This window comes from Protopterus annectens, chromosome 6.part0 (assembly GCF_019279795.1).
Source record: "Protopterus annectens isolate FY-2018-M chromosome 6.part0, PAN1.0, whole genome shotgun sequence".
In the NCBI taxonomy this organism is placed as follows: domain Eukaryota; kingdom Metazoa; phylum Chordata; order Ceratodontiformes; family Protopteridae; genus Protopterus; species Protopterus annectens.
The window spans coordinates 1,363,422,617-1,363,446,773 of record NC_056737.1 but is presented as its reverse complement, the minus strand read 5'-3'; the positions used below and the strand labels follow the sequence as shown (position 1 = coordinate 1,363,446,773).

Genomic DNA, 24,157 nt, shown 5'->3' with positions numbered 1-24,157 from the left:
TTCTAGCCTAAATTTGCTAAATAACTCTGTATAACTCTACCTTTTAATGTTAATTTTGTAATAAATTTTATTTTATTTTAATTATACTTTATTGTATTTCCTTGTCATTGTTGCTGCTTGGAGCTTTTCTCCCCGGGCCTCTACTGAAAATGGACATGTATCCAGTTAGACTAGCCCAGTCAACAAATGTAAAATAAAATAAATAAATAAATAAAATAATAAACAAGATAAACAGAATTGCTTTGCATAAGTTGAAAACCCCTTACACCAAAACACCTTAGACACTATTTGAATCATCGTCTGTATTCCTACATGGGCAGGTCCATGGCTAACCAATGCCGCATACCTAAAAAGATTTGAGGGTAATACCATTTTGCCATCTGATGCCCTATACAACCCATCCTGTTGAGTGATACCATATTTTACCCAACGACATTTTTCCTTATGTGTTGTCAATGTTTGCATTACTTTTAGTGTCTCTAAGAGGTGTCCGGGCTTTAAATCATTGTCATGTAAAAGCAAATCATTTTCTTGAGCTGCCTTTTTTGCAGCCATATCAGCAAGTGCACTTCCCCTGGAGACAGGATCTTTTCTGTTGGTATGTGCGGAACATTTACATATCGCTATCTGAAGTGGTAGTTGCACTGCATCTAACTGTAAAATTAAATCTCTGTGATTTATTGGTTTGCCTGTCGCAGTAACCATTCCCCTACTCTTCCTTTGTTGAGCGAAAACATGCACAGTGGTGAAAGCATATTGACTATCTGTATAAATTGTCACTTTTTTACCCTCCCCTAAGGTACAAGCTCGAGTCAAAGCCACCAACTCAGCTGCTTGTGCAGAATAAATGTTTGACAATCTTTTTGCCTCCAAAACTTCAGTTTCTGTGGTGACAGCATACCCTACTAGTGTCTTTCCTACAGTGTCCTTCTTTGCTGATCTGTCTACAAACAAAACGAGATCAGAATCTACCAACGGAATATCCATTAAATCTGGTCGGGGAAGCACTTTGTCATGAATGCTCTCTAAACAAACTTGTGGAGTACCTTCTTCTGGAGTCGGCAAAAGTGTCGCCGGATTAAGAGTAGTACATCTTTCTATGGTCATATGAGGCTGTGTTAGCAGCACTGTCATACATGATAAATGTCGACTAGGAGATAAAAAGGTTATCTTATCTTGCAACAGTATAGTAGCTACTGAATATGGAACTCGCAATTGTAATGGGTGAAACAAAACTAATGATGCTGAGGCTTGTACTACCATGGTGGCCGCCACCACAGCTTGAACACAATGCGGCAATGCCCTTGCAACAGGATCTAATCTGGAGGAGTAGAAAGCTATCGGCCTCTGTTTATCCCCATGTACTTGTACCAGAACCGAAGTCATATATCCTCCCTTACAATCAACCATTTGTATAAATGGATTAGAATAGTTCGGAAAACCCAAAACAGAGGATCCTGCTATCAATTGCTTAATTCTATTAAATGCCTGTATTGCCTTATTTGTCCACTGTATATCATTTTTAGCTGCCATGGGAGTGTCATAGATTAGTGCGGTCAATGGCCCTACTTCCTCAGCATAATTAGGGATCCAACTTCTACAAAAATTAGTCACACCTAAAAAGGACATCATCTCCCGCTTAGTTGTGGGCATAGGTGCCTCAAGAATTGTTTGTTTTCTTTTGTTCTCCAATTGTCTACCTGCCTGCGAAATTATGTTACCCAAGTACTTTACTTGTGCTTTCCACAATTGTAACTTTTTTTTATTTACCTTATGTCCTTGCTCAGCTAAAAAACTAAGGGTATCCTTTCTACAACTTTCCTGCATGGGTGAGGCCAACAAAATATCATACATACAACAGAACCTGGCTTCCCTGAGGGGGAACAAACTGAGCTAAATTCGCAGCCATTTCTTGTGTGAATATTGTCGGACTCTTACAATAACCCTGTGGCAATCTGGTGTGGGTGTATCTTTTACCTTGATAAGTGAATGCAAACCAAAATCTACTCTCCTTGTGTAGTGGTATGGAGAAAAAGGCATTGCTTATATCTATGACAGAAAAATATCTGTTCTGAGGTAGTAAATCATTAAGTCATGTGTAGGGGTCAGGGACCACCGGTGCTCTTGGGATCACAGCCGAATTAACTGCTTGTAAATCCTGAACCAACCTCCATGACCCATCCGATGTCCTTCAAGAATGCAACTGCAGTCATAACATGTGGGTTGTCCTGCCTCAGGCAGCCCTCGGTCGGCCAGATTCCAAAGTCTGGGTCCGACGTCGGCTGATGTCGCATTTCTCTTTGACGTCAGAGCGGCTGGAGTACATAAGCATCAGCCGACGCCATTTTCTTCAGTCTTTCTTGCCGCGCGGTGCCCGAAGCAGAAGCGGTTCGCAAGTGCCGGTCGGTCAGCTCCTGTATTCTACGATACGAAGTCATCAAAAGCTAAGTACCCTGGGACCTTTTCTTGCCTCAGCCGATGTCAGAAATTACTGAAAAGTTAACAATTGTCTTTTTGTGGTAAACAAATACCTCATAAGGATTTCCACTCTTACTGCCTCCCTTGCCTGGGCCCAGACCACGACGTCTCGGCCTGTGTAGCCTGTGCTCGCTTCAACAAGCGCACTCTCAGGCGCCGGGCGGAGTTCGCTGAAGATTTTTTCGGCGATAAATTTGCTTACACCATGCCGTCGGATCTTCCGACATCGCAAACTCCCAAAAAGCGAAAAGACCGGGACCGACATCCTCGGCCCGCATCTACCACCGACGCCACGCCAAAACCTACCGCGAGTGCTCCGGTTCCCTCTGGGACGGTCTCTCCACCGCTCCGAACCGAAGACACCACATTACCGACGACTCCGATTCCAGACATTACTCCGACGCCAGCTATAGACTTTCCTCCGGATACCGAAACCGAGGAAATGCCCGAGACCATTGCTGTAGACAAGGTCACTCCTGCACGTGGATCTTTCAACTGACTTTCGGACATTGTGTCCCAATTCGTTACCTTTTTCGCCAAATCGACCCAATGTGTCCCCACTGCTTTAGTAACTGAAATATGTGGGCTATAACCTGAGCAATATAAAGAACTCATTTACTTGGTCAAAGTACAGGTCACTACTGTATTACCTTGCGTATCCCGAAACATATCATTCAAAATTATCCTTGCACGTTTGTGCTTAAAGAATTCTTTTTCAAATTCTTTATCCGGACCAGGGGCCTTTCTATAGAACATTGTACAATGTAAGTGCGCCACAACTAGCGGTGACCCGCTCCTAAATTTACTTAAAGCTAGGTTGATCAAATCTGTATCAACCCTCCCCGGCCCGTTTGAAATCAAGTCCTGGCTATACCAGTAAAACAAGTCTTGTACTCCCTGTACCACCAAGCCATCCGCTAACCTTTTCGCCTCAATGCCTTTAGGTGTGGGAATTGCCGCTATTCCAAACAAATGCATCAAATCTCTTCCTAGCAAATTAACTGGACAAACTTTCGATATAATTACCCTACACCTAACAGTTTGGTTTGTTTGCGGATCTGTGAGCAATAGCGGATGAGACCGTGGTTCCTTATAGATTTTCCCCATTTGCCGCTTTCACAAGGAATAATTCAGTTCGGAGGCAGAACTGCTGGACCCAAAAGTGTACGCGGTGCACCTAAATCACATAAAAACTCCACTTTCTGTCCCTCTACCAAAAACTCTATCATGGGTTTTTGATCTAGATGCATAGCAATACCCAAATTTGCCAGGTTTATGACTTCACAGTCACAATCCCGCCCTTCCTTCTGAGTGTTCTGACATTCATCGCAGAGAGTGTCTGCCTCATCATCATCACAATCATTCTCACTTTCTTCTTCTCTACAATACTCACAATAATGAATTTGGCACCTTCCTTTACAATCATATAGCCACGCGGAGCCCTTGTTCGTAAGCTGTGAGGGATGCTGCCACTCTTCACAGTTGGCAGCAAAGTGCCCACGTCTACCGCACTTAAAACATTCTCCACGTTTCAACCTCCCCTCATATTGCTCTGAATGTCCACCCGGTTTATTTAACGTGTCCCATTTCGGGCCCCCATGTTTTTTTACGCCACCAAGGCGCCCTTGCCCCCTTTGGTCCTGTACCAAGAATATACCACCATCATCCCCTACTGCTAACACTTGTACTTTCTTTTTCTTTTTTAAATTGAAATGTCGCTCAGCATGCCGTACATATTCAAACAAAGGTTGCAGTCTACATGTTCTATGATCTACCATATGCTTAGTTATAAAACTACTTATTGGAGCCCTACAACCCTTAAGAAAAGCATTTTTCAATTGCTGTTCATACGGACTATCACTGGTCTGATCCTGCGGAATCATCATTCCACAATGGTTATTGAACACTTCTGTCAATCTTACAATATAGTGATCTACAGATTCATCATCATTTTGGATGCACTGATTTATTACTGTCCAATCTGCTCTTGGACACCACTTATCAGAAATTATCTTCAACAGATCAGTGACTCACATGTCTAACACCCCAGAATTATGCTTTAATGTAGTGCCGTCATCTGCCTTACATGTCCAAGTACCACAAACTAAGTGCCAATCTGGACCCAGGATTTGCCGCACTACTTGTTTTACTTCCAAACCATTTAGAAGATAACTTAAACGCATACCAACTATGTCCTCAGAAAGCTTTTGAAAATTAACCTTGGGATGAGTAATACCATCTGTAGCTCGTTTTATATCCTCTCTAGCCCAGGGACGATAAACTAAAATAGTTGGCTCTTGTCCAACATCCCCTGCTTGTGGGTTTGTAACTTGTATTAAGGGAAGAGATTCTGAGTAGTCAGAAAGTTTAATGGCCCAACGTCCTTGCCCTGCCGGTCCTGACCTTAACTGCATAGGTTGATCTACCTGTTGCAAAGCAACCTTGGGTACTATGGGAATTTGCGGGTAAATTGGAGGGGTCACAACATTTCCTTGAGCAGCCAATAATCCACCCTGCTGTACAGATCCCACATCTTCAGACTGATATTGAGGAGGTTCTGCCGGTACAGCAGCAGCAATTTCCCCATACGGTGGGGCAGTTGCCTGCCTTTGTACCGCACAAACTGTATGCTCATCCTCCTTATCTAAAAATAAAGCTACTTTTCCACTTGGCACCAGTGATCCGTTTGATTTATTTTTTTCTTTTTCCTGGCACTGTTTTTCTTTATAGCTTGTTTATTTGCTTCTTCTAACCATTTTTGTGCTTGGGGAAATCCCAATTGTCTTTGCTTTTTAGTTCTAGTTCCTACATCTCTTTTCAAATCTCTAACCAATTTTGCACAGGCATTCTTATTCAGGGTACCATCAAAATCATATTTCAACTTCCACTTTTTCAAAAATGTAACATTATTTTTGTTTAAACCTTTCATATACTTAGCATCAACATTTAAACAGGCATCACTGTCACACTTGCAGCAACTAGAACCCATGTTTCCCCTAGATTTCTTATTTTAGGACTGTATCAGTTATTTTACAGGGCTTATTATAAAATGGGGCTATCTTAATGGGTGATCTTAACAAAATAATCTTAACAAATAATCCTACCCACCCTTAACTAAAAATAAAACCCTTGTCGACAAGATTAAATTAAATTAAAAGAAAATTTAGTTTTCATCCTACCTGAACCAGATGAGACTCAGTTTCCCCTTTTGGTTCAGAAACTGTCCCTCAGATAGGGATCAGAGAGCGGCCGGCCTCCTCTCAACAACAAATCAGTCGGAGGGCTTTCAGTCGAGGGAATCTTAAGATGAGAAACCCTCACCTGCACAGGTTTTTCGGTCTCTCTGTCGGTCTGATCCGTATCTTCGTAGAGGTTTCCGTCCGAAGGACCAAAATGTCAGAAGAAAAATTCAAACGAGTCACATCTGCCTCAGGTGATGAAAAACTTCTTTATTAGCAGCTAACCAGATTACACAGCATGTTGGCCAAGATGATCTCCTCTGGTCAACTTGTTTACTGACATCAACTTTTATACTGCAAGCAAAACAACTTTTTGTTACATTTCTGACAGTTGACAGTTGGCTATGGAAAACACCTGTGATAAACACGTTTATCACAAATTACCTCAAACCAACAGTTAGTACAGAATGTTCAAGAAGTACAGAATGTTCAGTTCAACAATGGTAGCTCAAATTCTCCAGGACACACAGCCTGCTTCAGTAAATTAACTCTTACCCGGCCGTGCGTCCTTATCCCAGGCTTCACTAAGCTATAACCAAATCTCTTTATTCTGAAAACCAGAAAACAGTTATTATTCAGGTTCATAAGCAATGCTGCATTTTGTTCACAGATGAGGCCCATCTTTGATATGCATATCCCAACAAATAACATGTTTACTTTGCAAGAAGAGGAAAAAGACAAATAACAGTATGTTTTTAAAACTTTTTCTCTTAACAGTAAGCATCCTATAGGGTTAGACTGCTGCTGTGAAACAGACATGGTAAGCTCCATCAGTACACTTCCAATAGCAATACATTTCAGCCAAACATCTGCTGTCCCATTCTGCACAACAAGGACATGAAACTTTCAGAACAGCTGCATCCCAGCTGGACGAACAATAAAAGACAACAGAATTATAATAAGTACTGCAGTTTAATCCCAAATGCAGGCATGTATTCCATTAAAAGGGAACTGAAAGTGTCCTGTGTTAGGACAGAATATCATTATTCAACAGGAAGTGTAGCTATTGCACAATACCTCTTGCCAAAGATACCTTAATCCACAACAATGGATGAGCTGGATTTATGCAATGACTCAAGCAGGGCACCATCACAAACTGCAAATGTTAGGCTGAGCAGCACAAGAAAAGAACAGTCATTCTCAAGAGCTGCAGTCCAAGATGTGCCATAGCCTGACAAATCACAGTAAGATGTACTAGAAACTGAATGCTAATGACTCTCAGTTTCACTAAACACCCTGTAAACTGGTATGTATTCACTGTCTCTACTAAACATTTCCAATCTGATACTCAAGACAGCAGGTTAAAAGAATTTCTTAAGGAAATTCAGCATCACTGCACTTCTTCAGACTGAGACTTACAATATTCTCCAAATGAAAATCCAATATTTTTCACTTATCACAGACTAGTCTCACTAGGGTTGTGCGCTATGGGCAAAATATACTGTTGGAGCAAAATTTGGTAAGGCTACTACTTACCACTGCTTTGGTGTAATCACCTGTGGCTAAGGAATTCTGGGAGCTCATTTCTGCAATCAGCAAACAACCTCTGTTTAGAGGAAGTCCCACTTCTCTTAGACCTTTCACCACTCCAGAGCCTGGAACCGCATGTGCATTTACTATATCAGCCCATGAAGCAATTCTGTACATACCACCTGAGGAAAATAGGAAAATGAGTACAACCCAAGCTGCAGTTAAAGTATTGCACAAATAACTGCCAAAGCTTAATACAATATCTTTGTAAAAATGATGAAACCTGAACAAGTTTTTAGAATACATTTCTTAGTGTTATTTTGTTTGAAATTCACATGAATAAGTTAATCACAGCGAGAAACCTGTTAAGCTTAGGACAGTTTTCTAAAATATGAAGCTGTTGATAACTATTTTGACTTCTTCTTTCGGCTTTTCCCGGTTAGGGGTCGCCACAGTGGATCACCTGTATGCTCATGATTGGCAGTGGAGTTTTATGGTGTCGAGTCACCAGCCAAGCGCCCAACCTTCCACAGAAGGCACATACTTGCACACACTCACACCTAGGGTCAATTTAGAGTGTCCAATCCACCTACAGCATGTCTTTGGGATGTGGGAGGAAATCTGAGCACCCAGAGGAAACCCATGAGACCACAGGGAGGACATGCAGACTCCGCACAGAAGGAACCCCAGCCAAGGATCAAACCGGAGAACCTGTTGCTGTGAGGCAGCAACGCTAACCACTGCACCACCGTGATGGTAATTTCAAAAGAGCTTGGTTTCATTTCAATTAATTTATGCAATGGAAAGAAACCAGTAATTCTTTGGTCTGACATTCTATCAAACAGTTTGACACTGTATTCAATAATGGGTCATATCAGTTAAGTTTGCCAACTCTTACAATGCTACAGTTACCAGCATTAAACGCGAGATCATTAGTACTACACCAGGTTGTGTATTTTTTGTAGGCCATCCCAGAGAACTTCAGCTCGCTGATGAAAGCATAAGACCTACAACCGCAAGTCCCACAAGTACAAAAAAGTGTGAATGACAGTAAATCTGGAAACTTGATGTAGTACCATTAAAGCATTTTCTCCTTGTTCTCCATAACTATAATATTTATACTTGCTAATTCTGAAGTAGCACAAGCATGAAATTAGTAATTCCCTTTTTGCACACTTTAGTCTCGTACTTCTGTGGATTTCAATTATATTCCTCATAATTTCAACGGGAATCTGCGAAGTGCTACCTAGTTTGTACTCATCATCTTTACCCAATTTTCCATGCCTGTATCTGGGAATAACCCAAAAATTGTTCCATGGCTTTGCATATTAGATGAGTCAGACTAACAAGTCTGTAGTTTTCGATGGTCAGTTGATAGTTCACTCTCATGAAGTAGGATAACCGTTGCAGTCCTCCATTCTCATGGTACAAAGCCTGTTCTCATGGTACAAAGCCTGTTTTGAGGTTGTAATTGAAAAATGACTCAAATGGTCCTGATAGGTCATGTTTCCAGCTACTTAGGAAGCATCCCGGGATATGGGCCCACTGAAGCTGTGTTTCTTGCCTTAGTTACTGCCATCAGGACCTGCTCCCTGTTAATAGTTGGGGACGTTATCCTGGAAGGTATTTCATAGAGGGAGACAGGGGGGAGTGGGGAGGGGGGGGGGTGAAGTTTGAGCTGAATTTGTCAGCCAACAAATTCTATGTTGCTCTGTTGAGTAAAGCTTGCACCACTGACTTCCAGTTTGGCACAATGATGTGTACTGCCTTAGATTTCAGATTTAGCTGTAGAAGGCCTTGTGGTTGTCTTTAGCCTGTGAGAGGCTATCTTGACCTCATAATTGGCCTTGCTGGACTGAATTAGTTCTTACTTTCCTGTGTATTTTGATTAGAAAGCTGCAATCATTATGGTATTTGCTCTTCCTGATTTTTATCCATGACTTTTTTTCTTTTGTTATACACCTTATTAAGGTTAGGATTCCACCTGTGTGGTTTATTTTTAAGAGTTTGTTTTGGACTTGCTTCTAGTAGGTACAGCAGCCTCTATACAGTCATTTACATGGTTGTACAAAGTCTCTGTGAAAAGTTCCGCATAGGTTGTTGCGAACTCTGTGTTGGGAGGGGCAACTAATTTTGATAAACTATCACGTATGGTGTAGTTTGCTTTGGAATAGTTCTTAACTGTTGCTGGGGTTACTGAGCGGATTTTTATTTTGAAGGAGACAGCTTTGTGGTCCTACCTCACCAGTGGGGACATGACTTCTTTTTGGGGGGGGGGGGCACAGGGAATGCTGCGCTCTCCCATATTGATGAGTGCCAAGTCATGTATGATTCAACATCTGGTGGATTAGCTCACTATCTGGTCAAGGGAGTTTGTGTTAATAAAGTCCAGGAATCATTGTGCCTGCAAGTATGAGGCTGTGTACATTTCCCAGTCTATACAGAAATAGTTAAAGTCTCTCATGAACTCATGAAAAGGGCAATTAGTTCAATGGAAGAGTGCCTCTAGCAGGTCTGGGTTTGAGCTATGTGATTCTAGGGCCATACAGGGTGACCTACAACTTCCTAGAATATCGTATGGGACTTTGTCTATGGTGATTTGCACATGGATAAATTTCAGAGCATCGTCCTATTTATAGATTGACACACCTTCACCTTTTGCCCCAGTTTATACACCTGATCGTCTAAATGTGTCAAAGACACTGAAGCCTTGCACTGCTAGAGTACTTTCTGCAGATTTAACCCATGTCTATTTAATGGCACAGATATCTACATTCTCCAGGGTCAGAAAAGCTTATAGGGCGTGGAGTTTCTTATTTAGGCTCCTAGCATTGAGCAATAACATCTTTAAGTTTCTTTGGGTTTTATTTGCTAAGTCGGTAGGTTTATTAATTTAACATTGCCTAAAACAAGTCTCTCACAGAGTGGCTACATTTTTAGTCAATATTCGAAGCCTGGCGGTGGCAAATGCAGACCATCCTTTGCAAAGCAAAGTGGTCTGTTAACCATGTCTTCCCATACTGACAAATATTGAATGCCCCTGGAAAGACACCAGAAATGTATTTATTTATTGGCATTTGTTTATCAGGAAAGTCCACTGAAGAATCCATTTCCAGTGGAGGCCCAGGGAGAAAAGCTCCACAAAGGCAGTTAGTATAACAATTACATAATACTGGAATGATTTAAGCCAATTATTGAAGTCTTTTGTTCATACTGTGCCACCATCCTTTGTGAAAATAGAATGCTGCTCAATGCAAGGCACATACCTGCCTGAAACGCATTCAAAAATCAACAACTGTCCCTCTTCATATAGTCCAGGGAAGTATGTATTGGGTAGTTTACACCACAGGTACCAGTACAATCTATCCACAGTCCGCGTAGGCATTGTGATGGAGTGCATATGTAACTTGGCAGATCCTGGGTCCAAATAAAGAACTAACTGTTATATTTTCCTTGTTCAGTCTTTTGAGCGGGGTATCTGTCTGTTGTACAGTGGAGTACCCTGTGACAACAGTCCTGAGTAATGTGTTGATTTGCTTTATGGGATCCACTGGGTGTAGGAATAAGTGTGTTTTTTTGGTGTTGCTTTTGATGAGTGTTTTAGAGATTACGGAGGATAGGCTTTACTGTTTGTAGGCTTAAGAATTCTTTCAGGTTTTGGGAATATTGCTTTTTAGCGTCTCAGCACAGGCTGGACTGTGTGTGTGATGGACACTATGTGGTGGATGTAGTCTAATATTTTGTTTAACAAGACTGTTGGGGGTTTGTTAGACATTACACAATTCTGTGTTAAGAGAAATAAAAAAAATACTGTGCTGGTCCACTATCACAAAAATTACAGTTGTCCAAAATCATACCATAACACAGATATCCTTCTTGTCACTGTTGCAATATTCATAATCTAAGGGATTTCTTGTTAAGGACAGCCCAACATCCAGAAAGTATACTAAAGTCTTAGTACATATAGGCATCGTACATCACACATACGCTCCCTGAGCAAGGTGTAGGGCATAAAGATTATGTACAAACACACCTACTCAGAACTGATAAAACTCCAGGAGGAACAGAATGCCCCTAGGGACAAGGAAAACATGCATCCAGGTGGAGAAACATGAAAAGAGAACTTAGGCCAGGAGGGCAAGAAACAACAGACTAGAGTAGAGGGGGCAAATGCTGCAACAAGAGGAGGAACATCAACTGTTATGGGAAGATTTTACACAACTGTACTATGTCCTTCCATATCACTTGTGCAGTATTCATAACCCAAGGGAGAGTATAAAAGCTCAAAGTGAAGCCTAGGAGGAAAACAGCACGGACAAGCCCTCCAGAAACCCAAGCAGGATAGCCCTGGCAAAGCCAGCTCTGGCCCTGGAATTAACATCCAATTTGTAATGCTTAGTGAAAGTATGAACAGAGGACCAAGTAAAAGCCTCAAGGATGTAATGCATTCAGCCATTTGAAAAAAGGACCACAGGAGGCAACAGCCCTTGTAGAACGAGTCTTTAAATGTCTTTACTCATCAGTAAGAGTAAAGAATAACAAAAAGAAATTGCCTTAGAAATCCAGGAAGAGATGCTTTGCTTAGAAACAGCCAAACCCAATGACCTGCGCTTAAAGGGAAAAAAAAAGAAAAGAGCTGCTCAGATCTACAGACAGCTTTAGTTTTATCCAAATAATATCCAAGCTGTCTATGCAAAACCAAGGTGTGAAGAACCTTTTCACTGGCACACTGTGAAGAAGGAAAACCTGAAGGTAGACGAACAGAAAGGGACAACTCATTGACCACCTTGGGCATAAAAGAAAGATTAGTATGAAGAGACACCCTGTCTCAGTGGAAAACTAAGAAAGGAGGAACAGCCATGACAGCTTAGACACTTTTTTGGCTGAAGTGTAAGCCAAAAAAAGAACAGTCTTCCAAGTACAATGTTGTAAAGAAGCTGAAGAAGGAGGCTCAAGGAGCCCAAGTCAAATTTTCAAGTACAAAATTGAGGTCCTAGGAAAACTGAACAGGCATTCTGTGAGGCCCGATATGAAGGATGCCTTTAAGAAATTGCCAGGCCTCAAATCTAGAGGCCAGAGGAGTCAAGGGTAGAAATTACTGACAGGAAGAATTTAACTGAAGAATATGATAACCCATCATGGAGCAGATCGTACAAATAAGAAGAGAACCAGCAAAACCTTAACAGATAGGGGGACTCTGATGGGGAGAGAGGCACCAGATATAATTTTTTCCAGTTGGACATGCATGATTTCCTGGCCTCCTGCTGGACCCAAAGTGAGTTAACTTGTGGTGATTGCCCCTGGTCAAGTGAATACCCTCAGGGCAGTAGAGAGGCTAAAGGGCAAAGCTAAGAAATGAAAAAACAGAAATGTAAACATTCCTGAAAAGGGGCTGGATGGGGATATAAAGGTAGACATCTTTGAAATCCAGACAGAGCAGAAAAGCCTGGGTTAGAAGAAGGGGAAATTACAAAGTGGCAATATTCGAAAGGAAGGAATGTGTTGAGCTGGGAAAGATACAGAATTAGTCTCAAAGGGCTCTCCTTTCATGAATGAAAAAACATCCTGGAATAAAAAACCCTCCTTACCTGGGCAGGAGAGACAGCATGAATGGTGTCCTGGATGAAAGAGAACGGAGCAGCTCTGACAAAAGAGGAAGTTGTTCCAAAGGTTGAAGGATGCCCAAAAATGGGAGGAAGGGATTTCCAAACTACAAAATATCCCTGGCGGATAATGAATAGAACCAGAGTCTGTTGTGATCTTTAACCGATTTGAAGAGACAAGGAAAGATGGAGGGATAAGGGAACCTAGCTGAGGGAAAGGGGAAATGGAACCCGGGCTTATCCTGAAAAGGCTTCTGGGAGGTAGGGGTTGGAACAGACATAGCAGGAGGCATACATCTAGAACGCTTTTTTCCCCTTAGGAGGGTGAGACCGCCTACAAACAAAAGAAGATTCAGAGGGATGATTCCTCTGAAACTAGGGACTAGAAGAAACAAAAATATATGTTTCAACTCTTGCAAGGCTTTAAACCTTATCAAGGAGAGAAGCAGCAGTACCAAAAAGATTTTTATTATCCAAAGGAGAATCCAACAGTTCGGCCTTAAATGTCATCAGGTAAAGCCTGACAATGAAGCCAAGAGTATCACCTTGTAACAGAATCAAAGCAGAAGCAAATTCAGCAGCCTTGGAGGAGGCATCAACTGCATCACAGATGCAACTGACAGAATGGACTTGAGAGTCAGGAAGATCAGAAACCATTTTGGAAACTGCAGAAAGGAGGGCCAAAATATACCTAGTCATATGATTCTGGTAGTCGACTGGCCAAAGGTAAAGTGGCTGCAGCATTAATTTTTTGCTCAGCCTCTCATTGGTCCTACTATTTTCGTCTGAGGGCAGCAACCTGGTACAGGCCAACAGCTTGGAGGGTTTGTCAGAAAAGACAGACACTACAGAAAGTTCAGGAGAAGAGCATTTATAAAGAAATTTTCATATAATGGGCACCTTGTAAACTCTATCAGGTTTCTTGGATGCAGGGGTTGGAGAACCAGGGGAACAGAAGATGCTGAAAAGGTATCCAGGACGACAGCCAAAACTAGGGGCACAGCTGATGGCTTAGGAGACTCCATCTGGAGAAGCTCATACCATCTCTTCTGAATGTGACAAATCTGAGAACAATCCCACTTAAAAACTCCATCATGCAGGTAACAGTATCCTAAAAAGGGAATCCGAACCAACAGAATCCTACTCCACTGAACAATAGTCCAACAGGGATGGAATCTGAGAAGAGTAAGCCAGGGAGTCTTCCCCTGAATCCAGGTCCTCATCCAAGGAACCTAGTTCCCTGAGTCTTAAGAGGGGAGGTAGATCAGGGATGGGCAAGCACATGCATCCCTGGAGGAGGCTTTAAAGCCATTAAAGCATTAAATAACCCCTCCAGAGTAAAATTCTGCCATTCACATTTGGGGATCCTTAACTACAGGGGAAATATGGCTGGTTTTTGGTTTCTTTTTCTGCAGGACGCCTGCACAAAACACCCTTGGAGGGTCAGACCCCATGGTGACATAAGTGTAGCAGGGATCTCCTCCCTAACCAAGACCTGCAGAATCCTCTTGGCCCCTCAGCTATAATCAGCTGATGTTCCTCCAGAATGTCAGAAGCAGATGTTTATAAAGGCTCCAAGGCCATGTGAAAAGTTGCATCCATGCAGGCCTCCAACGTGGGTCACAGCAGAGGAATCTGAGGCATCCACTGGTTGATCCTCTGCACTTTCACTAGCCTCTCAAGAGACATCTGGGGGATTATGGACAGCAGTCATATCAAACCAAAGTTTTTTAGCCTTTTTCTTGACAGACAGATGACCCTTGAGACAGGAAAACACTGCCATAGCATCTTGAACAAACAGCTTAAGACGTTTTTCAAGGTAAATAGATAAAGAGATAAGACAACTATGTAGTGTCTTAGAGACAAAAGCATGGGAGATAGAACACTGCATACGGTTCATGGGAAGCACCCAAACAGAACACTGCATACGGTCATGGGAAGCACCCAAACAGAAAAGACACTGGTTGTGAAATCATTCCGGGGAATCCACATCCCACACTGACATTTTGCCTTTCTGGATGACATGAACCCAACTGTGCTAATTAAAAAAGAAAGATAAGATACAATCTTAATGGGGCACATAGTACAGTTGTGTACACTTACCAGAAATGTAGATGTTAGAGTGTATTCCCTGTTGAGGTCATCACATTTGGGTTATCTACTTGCAGTAGCCATTAGTCGGCCTGATTAAAAAAGTCTTGGGTCCTGCGTCAGTTGCTGTCCCATCTTCCATGACGTCAGGTAGTCAGGGGTATAACGCATGCAGCCAATGCCATTTTATCAGTTTTTCTTGCCCCAGATGTCAGGTGCCCCCATAATGGGAAGCAATTGTATACAAGGTTACAGCTCCAATAAAAAGCAAATACACCAGAAAGCTTTAAACATAATAAACAAGAATATTGGTATAGACAATAAAAGTCAGGGGGCTGGAGGGAGGGTAACCAGGACTGCAATAGTGAATACAATCAAACATCTACATTTATGGTACCTGTACACAACTGTACTATGTTCTTAGTGTTTCACTGTTGCAGTTATCACATTTGGGTAGATTCCCAAAGCTAAGGATGAGAGGAGGCAATAAGATAGCATTAGGACCAACTATAAGGCCCTGTAGGATTGCAGTGGCAAAGCCAGCTCTGGATTTAGAAAAAATTGGCAAGTGGTAATGCTTGGTGAAGGTATGTACAGACCTCCAGGTAGTAGCTTCTAGGATGTCTCTGGTAGGGACACATCTGAGAAAGACTGTAGAGGTAGATACAGCCCAGGTTGAATGTGGTCGTATCCCCTGTGGGGTAGGTTTTCCATGGTGCTTACAGCAGAAATTAACGTAGTGGCCAATCCACTTAGAAATGGTTTGCTTTGAAATAGCTTTCCCCTCTGCCCCCGCAGCAAATGCAACTCGCAGCTGTTCAGATTTCCCGAGAGGTGTTAGTCCTGTCCAAGTAAATTCTAAATTGTCTGTGCATGTCCAAGGGGTGCAGTATTCGTTCTCCTTTGTTCTGTGGATTATAAAAGAAAGTTGGCAAATGAATGGACTGATTAAGGGGCACACTGGATACCACCTTGGGTATGAAGGAGAGACTGGTCCTGAGGGACACCCTGTCTGCATGAAAGATGATGAAAGGCTCCACAGCCATGGGGGCTTGAAATTCAGACAACCTTCTTGCTGAAGTGATGGCTAGAAGGAAAGCTGTTTTTCAAGAAAGGAATTTCAACTCTGCACTTGCAGCTGGGTTGAAGGGAGGTAGAGTGAGCTTTTCCAATTCAAAAAGTTAAAGTCCCAGGCTGGAGTAGGGACTCTCCTGGGTGGTCTTAAGTTTTTGGCCCTTCTGAGGAATTGGCTTCAGCAGCGGATGAGAGAAGAGGGGTGGTTTTGTGTTGTAATGAGTTGAAATGGCTGAGGCATGCATTTTGATGGAGGCAAAGGAAAGGCCCTTTTGAAGCATCTCAGTTAAGTATTGAAGAATCTGAGGTAAATTGGGCACTGATGTGCCCATCCCATGAGTTTGGCTCCAAGAACAGAATCTTTTCCATTTTTCAGCATAGGATTTTCTAGTAATAGGCCTCCTTGCCTCCAGAATGACATCCATCACTTGCATACTGGGGAATGGGAATGGTGAGATCAAGTAATTAGCCAGGCTGCCAAGTTCAGGGTTTGAAGCTCTGGGTGCAGAATCTGGCCCTCCTGCTGAGACAGTAGAGCAGGGGTCTGAGGCAGGTGCCATGGTGTCAGCAGTGAAACACTGTGCAAGAAGGGGTACCAGTGTTGGTGTGGCTAGTCTGGTGCAATCAGTATTGTCCTTGGTTTGTCCTAATTGATCTTTAGTAGTACCTTGGAGAGGAGAGGCAGAGGAGGAAAGGCATAAACTGATAAGTTTTTCCAGGTGAAGGACAGGGCATTCACTTTCAAAGCTTGTTTGTGGGGAGTCCTTGTGCAAGAATTTGTCCAATTGATAGTTCTGGTGGGGGGGAGGCATACAGGTCCATCTCTGAGCTCCCCCATTTGTTTCTCAACATGTTGAATATCTTTGGTTACAGTCTCCACTCGTGTGGGTCCATGAGATTTCTGCTTAGGTCGTCTGCCAGTGTATTTTGTTTTCCTGGCAGGAATTGAGCCTGTAGGTGCACTTGGTTGCTCAGGGCTGTGTTCCACAGAGCCATAGCTAGCCTGCAGAGAGGGTAAGGGTGGGTTCCCCCCTGCTTGTTTATGTACCACATAACAGAGGTGTTGTCCGTCTTTACCAATAATTGTCCTGGAAGAATGTGGTCCTTGAAGGCTGTCAGAGCATAATGTACAGCTAACATTTCTTTTTGATTGATATGTAGATGCATTTGACTTGGCTTCCATTTGCCCTGACTGCACTGCCCTGCCAAGTAAGCCCCCCATGCATAGTCTGATATGTCTGTTGTTAGGGTTTGGGCGGCAGGGGGTAGAGTGAACGGCAGTCCCTTGTTGTGGTGGCAGGCCTCTGCCCACCAAAGGAACTCTCCGTAGACAAGGTATGATAGGAATCATTGATTCTAGATCCTGAGAATGTTGACACAATAGGCTTTTTAGATACCGCTGTAGTTTCCTCATATGCAGTCTTGCATATGGAATTAGAAGAATGCAGGAGGCCATGAACCCCAAGGCTTGCAGTATTTGTCTTGCAGATAGCAGGGTCTTTGTGGCCATAAGCTTGAAGCAAGCTGTCAAATGAACTTGGTTCTCTAGCATGAGGGAAGCCTTCTGGGAAGTTGTGTTCAAGCTTGCTCCCAGGAATACAATTTGTTGGCAGGGTACCAGATGTGATTTATTTTCATTTATGGTGTACCCCAGGGAAGTTAACACTTTTTGTACAAACGCCAAATGATTCAATAACATGCCCTGGCTTTCTGCCTGAATTAGACAGTCGTCCAGGTATGGGTAGATTTGAATATTTCTTTGCCTGCAAAATGCAATGACTGGAGCTAGGCACTTTGTGAATACCCTGGGCGCAGTAGATAAGCCAAAGGGCAATGCAGAGAACTGACAGTGGATGAAGCCTGCTTTGAAGCGTAGGTGTCTTCTGCAAGATTCCCTAATGGGACGTGCAGGTAGGCTTCCTTTAAATCCAGTGTTGCCAACCAGGCATCCTTGCCTAGCATAGAAAACAACTGGTGAAGTGTTAGCATCTTGAATTCTGGGATCATCAAAAAAGTGTTTAGGATAGGGAGATCCAGGATAGGACACCAGTAGTAGTCTTTTCTGGGCACCAGAAAAAGTCTTGAGTAGAAACCTTTTCCCCTTTTCCTCTTCTGGGACAGTTTGAATAGCCCTTATACTTGAGAGAGAAAACCTGCTTTTGAGCCTCTGCCCACTGATTTAGGGGTATAACTGGACAACTGTTTGGGTTTGTTAAAGTGTGGAAGTGGAATCTGTATCGCTGGGAAACTATATTTAAAACCCATTTGTCCTGGGTAATGAGTTCCCATTTTTTTTTGCCTGCAGAACAATCTTTCCCCCTAAAGGAGCAGTCACAGTTGAGAAGGGCTTGGAAGTTTTAAGGTTAAATCATTGAGACAGTTTACCATGGGGGGGGGGGTCTTACTACTCCCTGCTTTGGAAGTGGGAGCCCCCCACTGCTTAGTCCTGTGCGTACCTTGGGGCTGAAGCACGAGTGTTCTGCTGGATTTGGACTGAGAGGGCCTGGAAGAGGCAGGAAAGGGCCAATGCCTACTAAATCTTGAAGGCTGCACTTGCAGGAAATATTTAACAGTTTGCATGGATTTAGCATTTTCCACCATCTTTTTAAGTACTTCTGCTTTGTTGCCAAACAGGCGGTCCTGGTTTAAGGGAGCATCCAACAATTTAGCTTTAACATGATCTGGCAAAGACTGCTCCTTAAACCAAGCATGCCTTCTAAGTACAGACCCAGTAAAGTACAGTTTTGTACCTACCATAAATGTAGATGTCCGATAGGTATGCATCTGCAGTCATAACATATGGGTTGTCCTGCCTCAGGCAGCCCTTCGGTCGGCCGGATTCCAAAGTCTGGGTCTGGCCTCGGCTGATGTCGCACTTCACCCGACGTCATAGCTCCTGGTGTATAAAGGCATCAGCCGACGCCATTTTCCTCAGTGTTTCTTGCCCCAGATGCCAGGTGCCCTCTAAAAATTTGTATAAAAGTAGAAAATTCCAAACAGTAGAAATCAAAAAGTATATATACATATATACATACAAACAAATACACCATAATAGATTCCCCCAGCTAGCTAAGAGAGGGGTAAGTACCCTAGGAATACCACAGAGGGGAAGGAGGGTGGGTAATCCTGACTGCAGATGCATACCTATCGGACATCTACATTTATGGTAGGTACAAAACTGTACTATGTCCTTCAAGGATGCATCTGCAGTCATAACATATGGGTAGAATACCATAGCCAAACTGGGGGAGGAGGAGGCACTAAGATAATGATGGTGTAGTTAAGATCCCTTGTAAAACTGCAGTTGCAAAACCTGCTCGGGATCTGGAGTATAAAGGAAGATTGTAATGCTTGGCAAATGTATGCACGGAGCTCCAAGTAGCAGCTTCTAAAATGTCTTTGGTAGCCACTCCTCGTAGGAAAGCTGTAGTGGTGGCTGTAGCTCTTGTGGAGTGAGGCCTGATATTTTCAGGAATTGTCTTTCCATGAAATGAGTAGCAGAATCGAATGCAATTTCCTATCCATTTTGAGATTGTCTGTTTTGAAATTGCTTTTCCTTGCACTCCTGTTGCATATGCTACCAGAAGCTGGTCAGTTTTTCTGCTGGCCTTAGTTCTGTCCAGATAGTAGCGCAGTTGTCTATGTACATCCAAGGTGTGTAGTAGTTTTTTCCCCCTGTTCTGTGGGTTAGGGAAGAATGTAGGTAAATGAATAGCTTGGTTCAAGGATACCCTGGATACCACCTTTGGCATAAAAGTAGGATTGGTTCTCAGAGTCACTCTATCCTGGTGAAAGATAAGGAAAGGCTGCACTGCCATTAATGCCTGTAACTCGGATACCCTTCTTGCTGAAGTGATTGCTAGCAGGAAGGCAGTTTTCCAAGATAAGAACTGTAAGTCTGCTGTTGCTGCTGGTTCAAAAGGGGGAAGTGTCAATTTTTCTAGCACAAAATTGAGATCCCATGCAGGCAGAGGTGGTTTCCTTGGAGGTTTTACATTTTTGATCCCTCTCAAAAATTGTCTGAGGAGAGGATGAGAGAAGACAGGAGGATCCATGTTGTACTCTGCTGAAATTGCTGATGCATGAATCTTAATGGAAGAATAGGACAGGCCATTGTGGAACAGTTCTGCTAAGTATTCTAGGATGTGTGCTAGGTTTGCCAGTGTGACATTTGTGCCCTTTGCTGCACTCCAAATGAGGAATCTCTTCCATTTGGTTGAATATGTTTTCCTTGTGGAGGGTCTGCGAGCCTCCAGGATAATGTCCTTAACCCTCTGAGATAAAACAGGTTGGTTTTGTTTTATGCAATTTTCCAAGCAGTTAGCTGCAGCGTTTTTAAGTTTGGATGCAGGGTCTTGTAGTTGTTCTGCGTTAGAAGTACAGGACATAGAGGTAGAGGCCATGAGTTCGTCCGAGACATGCTTCTCAGTAGCAGGTACCAATGCTGCCTTGGCCAGTCTGGAGCTATCAGAATTACCTTTGGCTGTTCCTCTCTGATCTTCAGTAGAACTTTGTACATCAATGGGAGAGGTGGAAAGGCATATACTGTCAGGGCCTTCCAGCTGAAAGAAAGGGAGTCCACCCTCCAGGCTTGTGGGTGGTATACTCTTGAGCAGAATTTCTTCAGTTGGTGGTTGAGTGGGGAGGCGAACAGGTCTATCTCTGGCATTCCCCATTTCTTTGTTATGGTTTTGAAGATGTCTGGATGCAGCATCCATTCGTGAGCATCCATGGTAGTTCTGCTTAAGCTGTCTGCTAGTGAATTCTCTTTTCCTGGTACGAATCTGGCCTGCAGTTGGATGTTGAGATTCAGGCCTAAGTTCCACAGGTCCATTGCCATCCGGCATAGAGGGTATGAATGTGTGCCTCCCTGTTTGTTGATGTACCACATGACTGTGGTATTGTCCGTCCTTATCAGCAGGTGTCCTTGCTGGAGGAATGATTTGAATGCCTCGATTGCATGCTTCACTGCCAGCATCTCCTTTAGATTTATGTGTAGATTCAGCTGGTCTTGGGACCATAGGCCTTGGATACACTTGTCTTCCATGTGTGCCCCCAGCCTAGGTCTGAGGCGTCCGTGGTGATGGTCTGCCTTGGATGTGGTTTGTGGAAAGGCAATCCTCTGTTGATCTGGCAGGCCTGAGCCCACCACAGGAATTCTTTTCAGGCATGGAATGATTGGTATCAGGGCTTCTAGACTGTGTCTGTGTTGAGACCATACATTCCTTAGGTACCATTGTAATTTTCACATATGCAGCCTGGCATGTGGGATCAAGATTATGCAGGATGCCATGTAACCCAGGGCCTGCAGGACTTTCCTTGCAGTAAGCTGAGTTTGTCTTGTTAATGCCATGAAGTAGACTGGTAGTTGCTTTTGTTTTTCTTCTGTGAGAAAAGCCATCTGAGTTATTGTGTCCAGTTCTGCACCCAAAAATGTTATCCTTTGGGATGGCACTAGTCTTGACTTTTGTATGTTGACTGTGTATCCCAAGGCTTGCAGCAGTTGTATGACATAGGCCAAATCCTTTATTATTTTTGTCTTGTTGTCCGCTTGTATTAGGCAGTCGTCCAGGTATGGTTAGATTTGAATTCCCTGAAGCCTGCAATGTGCAATTACTGATGCCAGGCATTTTGTGAATACTCTGGGCGCAGTAGATAAGCCAAAGGGCAATGCTGAGAATTGATAATGCTCTGATCCTGCAAGAAATCTGAGGTGTCTTCTGCAATCTGGTCGTATAGGGACGTGCAGGTATGCCTCCTTGAGATCTAGAGTCACCAGCCAAGACTCCTTGCCCAACATGGGAAGAAGTTGCTGTAGGGTCAGCATCTTGAATTTTGGAACAATGAGATATGTGTTCAGTGCGGACAAGTCGAGAATAGGCCTCCATTGATTTTCTTTTCTTGGGACAAGGAATAGTCTGGAGTAAAATCCTTGGCCTTGTTCCATAGATGGTACCTTTTCTATTGCTTTCATCTGAAGTAAATTGCTGATTTGCCTTAAAGCCTCTGGCTTCTGGTTTGGTGGAAGGTTTGGCATTCCGCTCCTTCTTGGTAAAGTGTGGAAGTGAAACCTGTATCCTTTGTCTATTGTTTGCAATGTCCATTTGTCCTTTGTAATGCAATGCCAGTTTTTCGAGAATAAAGCCAATTTTCCGCCCAAGGGTGCTTCCAGTTGTTCCCTGGTAGGCGGAATCAGAGTCAAGTCATTGTGTCTGTCCTGTGGAAGTGGTTGTAGTTGCAGCTGTGGCAGTACTCCTCTGATTGGCAGGTTGCCACTGACGACCCCTGTAGGCACCCTTTGATTGACCTCTGCCTCTTGGGCGTCTATTCCTGCCCCTCTGTGCTCTGGAGGTGTCTGGAAAGGACCAATTCTTTGAAGGCCAGTTTCTGCTGAACCTCGGAGGTTGGACCTGCAGAAAATCTTTTACTGTTTGCACAGATTTTGCTTTTTCTTCCACTTTCTTTAGAATCTCCTATGCAGGGGAGCCAAATAAACTTTGTTTCTCCATTGGAGCATCTAGGAGTTTAGCCTTGACATGGTCTGGCAAGGATTGCTCTTTTAGCCAGGCGTGCCTTCGAATTACTGCCCCAGTCATAGCTGATCTAAATGAAGCCTCCAGTGCATCATAGCCACATTTTAAGAAATGATTACTGACCTGCTGAGAGTTGTGTACCAAATCCTGAAGGGACTTATGGTCTACAGGTTCAGGAGAAGAAAGATTTTTATTAAGCTGATCTAACAAATATTCCTGGTACTGTATCATATGGAATTGACAGTTTAATGCCCTGGCAGAAAGAGTAGCAGATGTATAAACCTTTTTTCCCCATCTCTCTAATGCTCTTGACTCTCTTTCAGAGGGTAGGGGGGTTTTGGCAGTGGCAGCTGCAACACCTTTTGGGCCCTGAGAAATAGTTTCTGGGTCTGCAGCATGGGCTTTATACAAATGGAAGTGAGTATCCGGGACCCTGTAATACCTGTCAGGTTTGGCAGGGGCCGGGGGAAGAGAATCAGGGGCAGAACTGACATCATTATATGCATCATCAACTACAGTTAGCACAGGTGGTATGGCTAAGGGCCTATGCTGTGGCAAGTGTAAAAAAGTCCTTAGTCTTTTTCTAGAATCAGAGAAATCCTGACCCTGCCATTGAAAATGTTCCCTCATTGAGTGCAAAGTCTCCCCATAGGAAAATTCTTCTGGAGGGGAGGCAGAAGGAATAGAGTCTTCTGCATGTGAATCCTCATAAGGTGAGTATGGCCCTTCCTGATGGTCTGATAAATCAGATACATCCGAGGAGTAATCAGAGGAGAGAGGTTCAGGGGGTTCAGTCCTAGGCCTTTTGTCTGGAGGAGGTTGGGAGGCCCTGTCTGGGTGAGGTTGGGAACCCCTAATCAGAGATATAAGGTCCTCAGCAAGGCTGAAAATCTGAGAACTTGAGGAAGGTCTCTGAGAAGTAGAATTTGCAGGTAAAGTTTTTGAAATTTTAGCTGCTTTAGCCCTGGAGAAGGCTTTAATAGACATAGAAGCAGGGGGCCTAGCTGCCCCACGTGCAGGAGTAGAAATGTCCAATGGAATGGTGTCGGACAATTCTTGTGCACTTGCTTCTTCGGTAGGGGTTTCTGTAGCCGACTCAGCCGGGGCCTCTCTGGCCTCGGTTGTCGGAGGTATGATTTCGGTAGAAGTAAGAACCGAGGACTCTGTTTCAGCCGAAACCGAGACACTCGCGGTAGGCCTAGCCGTGGTTTCAGCCGAAACCGCGGGCCGCGAGTGTCGTTCCTTTTCCTTGCGTTTTTTGGCTAAATGTGTAGTCGGAGTCTCCGACGGCATTTTATATGCAAAAGCGGATCCAAAAAACTCTTCTACAAACTCCGACCGACGTCAAAGAGTCCGTCGGTTGAAGGAGACACAGACTAAACAAGCTGATACGTCGTGGTCTGGGCCTAAGCAAGGAAGGCAGTAAGAATGGAAATCCTTATGAGGTATTTGTTTCCCACAAGTTAAACAATTATTTACTTTGTCTGACATCGGCTGAGGCAAGAAAGAGTCCACAACGGGGTACTTAGCTTTTTTAGAAGTCTTTGGTAGCTGAAATCTCTGGATCTGAACGACCGGCACTTGCGAACAGCTTCTGCTTCGGGCACCGCGCGGCAAGAAAGACTGAGGAAAATGGCATCGGCTGATGCCTTTATACCCCAGAAGCTCT

The 24,157-nt window shown here is 43.5% G+C and overlaps 1 protein-coding gene across 1 annotated transcript in view; it reads right to left on the bottom strand.

Annotated features, from left to right (window-relative positions):
• Positions 1-24,157, bottom strand: part of UMPS (uridine monophosphate synthetase) — a 346,129-nt gene that overhangs the window by 140,523 nt on the left and 181,449 nt on the right. The window contains exon 4 of the mRNA XM_044074927.1: positions 7,194-7,369. Within this exon, the coding sequence (XP_043930862.1) occupies positions 7,194-7,369 (176 nt within the window). The remainder of the gene's footprint in view (positions 1-7,193; positions 7,370-24,157) is intronic.